General features: G+C 40.7%; 1 protein-coding gene across 1 annotated transcript; it reads left to right on the plus strand.

The window, feature by feature from the left end:
* Positions 1 to 284: 284 nt before the first annotated feature.
* LOC121966410 (zinc finger ZZ-type and EF-hand domain-containing protein 1-like) lies at positions 285 to 3,418 on the plus strand. Its single transcript, XM_042516507.1, has 6 exons — positions 285 to 603; positions 836 to 934; positions 1,757 to 1,848; positions 1,951 to 2,096; positions 2,187 to 2,292; positions 3,068 to 3,418. Exons 1-6 carry the CDS (start codon positions 567 to 569, stop codon positions 3,416 to 3,418), a joined length of 831 nt encoding a protein of 276 aa, XP_042372441.1. The 5' UTR covers positions 285 to 566.
* The last annotated feature ends 148 nt before the right edge of the window (positions 3,419 to 3,566 follow it).

Here is a 3,566-nt window from a genome sequence, read left to right on the forward strand (position 1 = left end):
GTTTTAAGTCTTCTTATAGACATTTTAAATGTCTCTGTAGTTGTTTTGAGTTCTTTTATGATAGTTTCTCTTCGTGGTTGTTTTGATTCATTTTTGTTGTTTTGAGTCCTCCGGGTTGGTTTTGTGTCTCTTTGTAGCTGTTTGTGTCTTTTTGTTACTCTGCTGCCTCTCTGAGTGGTCTTTTGTGTCTCCTTGTAGACATTTTCAAAATCCAAAAGTTATTTGTCCTCATCCTCAGATGAAGCTCATGAGATAAGATTTGAAAAACTGTAAACCTAACCTTTACGATGTGAGGGATCTTTTGTTAGACGATGCATGAGAATATACTTACTTGTCCAAAACGTCTCTCTAACTTTCTGAAATAGAGACTTCAACAATCATGTGACTAAAACTAACCTGTGTTTGTGTCTTTGTCGCCGTGTAGCTGCTGCGTGAGTCCTGACGCAGAGCTGACCCTCCTGGCCTTCGCTCTGGCCAGAGGCAGCGTGGCCAAAGTGCTCCAGGCTCTGTCCTGCATCAGCGATCGTCTGGAGGCCGAGTACAAGGCCTCCTCCCTCATCGTGTCCATGGCCGCCGTCAGGCTGCGACTACTAAATCGCAACGGTAACGTGACCACTTTACTCTCACTGACATGAGGCCGTCTGAAACCGTAGACGCGGAGGGAAAGTGCCGAGCGCACGGGGAGGAGATCCATTAGTGGTGCTGTTAGAGAGCTGATCATTATGCTGCAGTCGGAGGCGGAGGAGGCGGCGCTCTGCCTCCCACTGCAGGAGCGAAGCTGCATGGAAAGTGATCGCGTGATGAACTGGTGTCTTAATGCTTTGTGTGATTACAGGGAAGCCTCTCCAGTTACACCTGCAGGCCTGTGATGTGAAGAGTAAAGAAGAGAAGTCCGGACCGGAGAACATGCTCACAGAGTCCTCCACCGGAGACGGTACGACCACGTCCTTATTCACAGACGAAACAACATCAAGTTCATACCGAGGCGGGGATGGGGACTGATGTGATTTTATTCAGGGTTTGTACAGTCATGAAAAACCTGGAATAGTCATGGAATTTGCAAATAGCAATTTACAGGCCCAGAAAAGTTTTGAAACACTAAATATACCCTGACAATTTACCTAAACAATAACACATGATCTGTTCAAAGACCAATGAAAAATTTTGTTTTTACAGTTTTTACATTTTGTTTTTTTTTTCATTTTTAAAGAAAACACACCCTTCACACCTGCAGTTCATCAAATAAAAAATGTCTCCTAAAGTCATCTAAAATTCTTTAAGAAAAATAAAATTGCCAAAATATTTTATTCAAAAATAAAAACGGTCAGTAATGATGATGGTACAATTTTAAAAAATTAAAGGAAAGATTTTATAAAAATCAACAGAAATTCTATAAAAAAAAAGTAACCCAATTTTTTTTTTTAAAAAACCGAAAAAAAAATTAAGGAAACATGAATCATCAAAACATTTTCTTTGAAAATGGCCAAAAATAATTTTTTTCTCTAAAAAAAAAAAAGACTTTTTTTGGAAGGCATGTTTTCTTTAAATATCTGCCTTTGTCTAAGAAAAAAAGGGCCTCCCCATCACCCTCTCCCCCCTCATAAATAACGAAGAGTTAATGAAGACGAAAAATAAACATAGGTTCTGACACTAATCCAACAGATCAGACATTTTGCGACGGGTACTCAGTTCCCATCCCTCACTTCTTAAACTAAAAATAAACGTGTATTCACTGAATGATTTTGTCGCTCTGCAGGTTTTCTCACTGAAAGCGGCAGGAAGAGAGCCAGCGTCATCCTGTCGACTGAGGACCAGAGTAACTTCCAGGTCACTCAGATGAAGATCAAAGTGAGGATTTCACATTTTTCAGTGATAATGTTGATCAAACCAAACACAGACGGAGACGGTTCCTGTGACTGATGACACTTCCTCTCTGGTTTTTGAAATCAGGTGCGAAAAGGAGCCATCGGAGCAAAGTGCGGTTTGGTTTTCGCGTACAAGGACGACGACCCTTTTGATGCAGAGAAACATTTCAAGAGGTTCAAAAAGTTTGACGCCTGGGACTACAAAGACTACAAAGAGTTTGTGCAGGACAAGTAAGCTTCCCTAAGTGCATGCTGCTCGACGTTTTGCAAACAGAAAAGTGAGTTTGTTTCATGTGACTGATGCTGTCACCTGACCCGCAGCGTGAAGACGCCGTCGCAGTCAGAGGACGAGCCGATTGGCTGGTTCGAGCTGGAGGACGACTGGAACGACGTGGAGATCAAACTGCAGCAGTGTCGCGTCGCAAAGGTGCATTCTTCCTCTAACAGGCTTCGTACGGTCATGAAAAACCTGGAAAAGTCATGGAATTTGCAAACTGCAGTGGTTCAGGCCTGAAAAGCAAAATGTGGAAAACTAAATATATCCTGAAAGTTTGGGAATTTTGTTTCTCAAACCTGTATAATAACACATGATGTGCTCAAGGAGCGTTTAACATTTGAAAATCCAATGATAATTTCTGTTTTTACAGTTTCTGGCTTTGATAAATGGTGACATTTTTGATGATTTAAAAATGGCCTGTTGGTCATATCATCTTCAAAAATCACCCAAAAAGTTTTTGAAAGAAAAAAAGTTGCCACTCTTTTTCTTTACAACCCACCAAAAATGTTTAAAAGAAAAAAAGAGGAAAAAAAGTATTTATTTTTCAAGAAAATATGTGTGTTTGGAAGGCATATTTTCTTTAAAAGTCACTGAAAAAAATTACTAAATTACTAAAAAGTAAAAAAAAAAGACCCTTTTGTGTATATAAAGCTGTATGCCCCCCTATAAATAACGAACAGTCCCTAAATTATATCTAAACTTTCAGCTCTAATCCTGTGCTGAAATAAATAGCATTAAAAAATGATTACGTAGTAATAAAAAATAACTGATAAGGAGTATCGATGGTCTTTTAAAATTTGCCTGGAAAAGTCCTGGAAATGTCTTGTTAAAATGCGTATGAACCATGTAAAAAAAAAAGCTTATTTTTCTGTCATTGTCAAATAACCGCACCGCTCGTGTGTCCTCCGTCTCCGTGTGTTCCCAGTTCCTGATGGTGAAGTTCCTGTGCACCAGGCAGGACTCTGCGGAGCGCCTCGGCGTGCAGTCCCTCAGCTTCAGCGGGTACCTGTGTCCCGGCGCCGAGAGGCTCGGAGACCTGGACGACCTCAGTCCGGAGGGAGAGAGCTTCGACGGCGACGCCGTCACCGGCCTCTGTCTGCTCAACAAGACGCTGTTCTTCATCCAGCAGCTCACACGAGACATGGTAACTGTTGTAATCGATGGGTTAATCTGCCCGGACATCGCCATGACGAGACGCTGCAACTTCTCCTTTTACTGCACTGCTCTGCTCTGTACTATTGCATTTCCTTCTAAAATTTTCCACCTTTTTCTTTAAGTATAAATAATTAATGAATATCTAAATACGTATAAATTTAAAACTAAAGAGGGCTGAGGTTAGGACCTCCCACCTCGTTAACATCCAGACACAGAAATACAGAAATAAATCAATGTAACTGTATAACAATATAAAACATTTATTTATT

This window comes from Plectropomus leopardus, unplaced genomic scaffold (assembly GCF_008729295.1).
Source record: "Plectropomus leopardus isolate mb unplaced genomic scaffold, YSFRI_Pleo_2.0 unplaced_scaffold24424, whole genome shotgun sequence".
In the NCBI taxonomy this organism is placed as follows: Eukaryota; Metazoa; Chordata; class Actinopteri; order Perciformes; family Serranidae; genus Plectropomus; species Plectropomus leopardus.

Excerpts from the sequence above, each read along its gene's own strand:
- LOC121966410 (XM_042516507.1), top strand. The coding sequence starts at position 567 with ATGGCCGCCGTCAGGCTGCGACTACTAAATCGCAACG. Across the intron at positions 604-835 it reads GCGACTACTAAATCGCAACG|GGAAGCCTCTCCAGTTACAC; the intron begins GTAACGTGACCA and ends GTGTGATTACAG. Across the intron at positions 2,097-2,186 it reads AAAGAGTTTGTGCAGGACAA|CGTGAAGACGCCGTCGCAGT; the intron begins GTAAGCTTCCCT and ends CCTGACCCGCAG.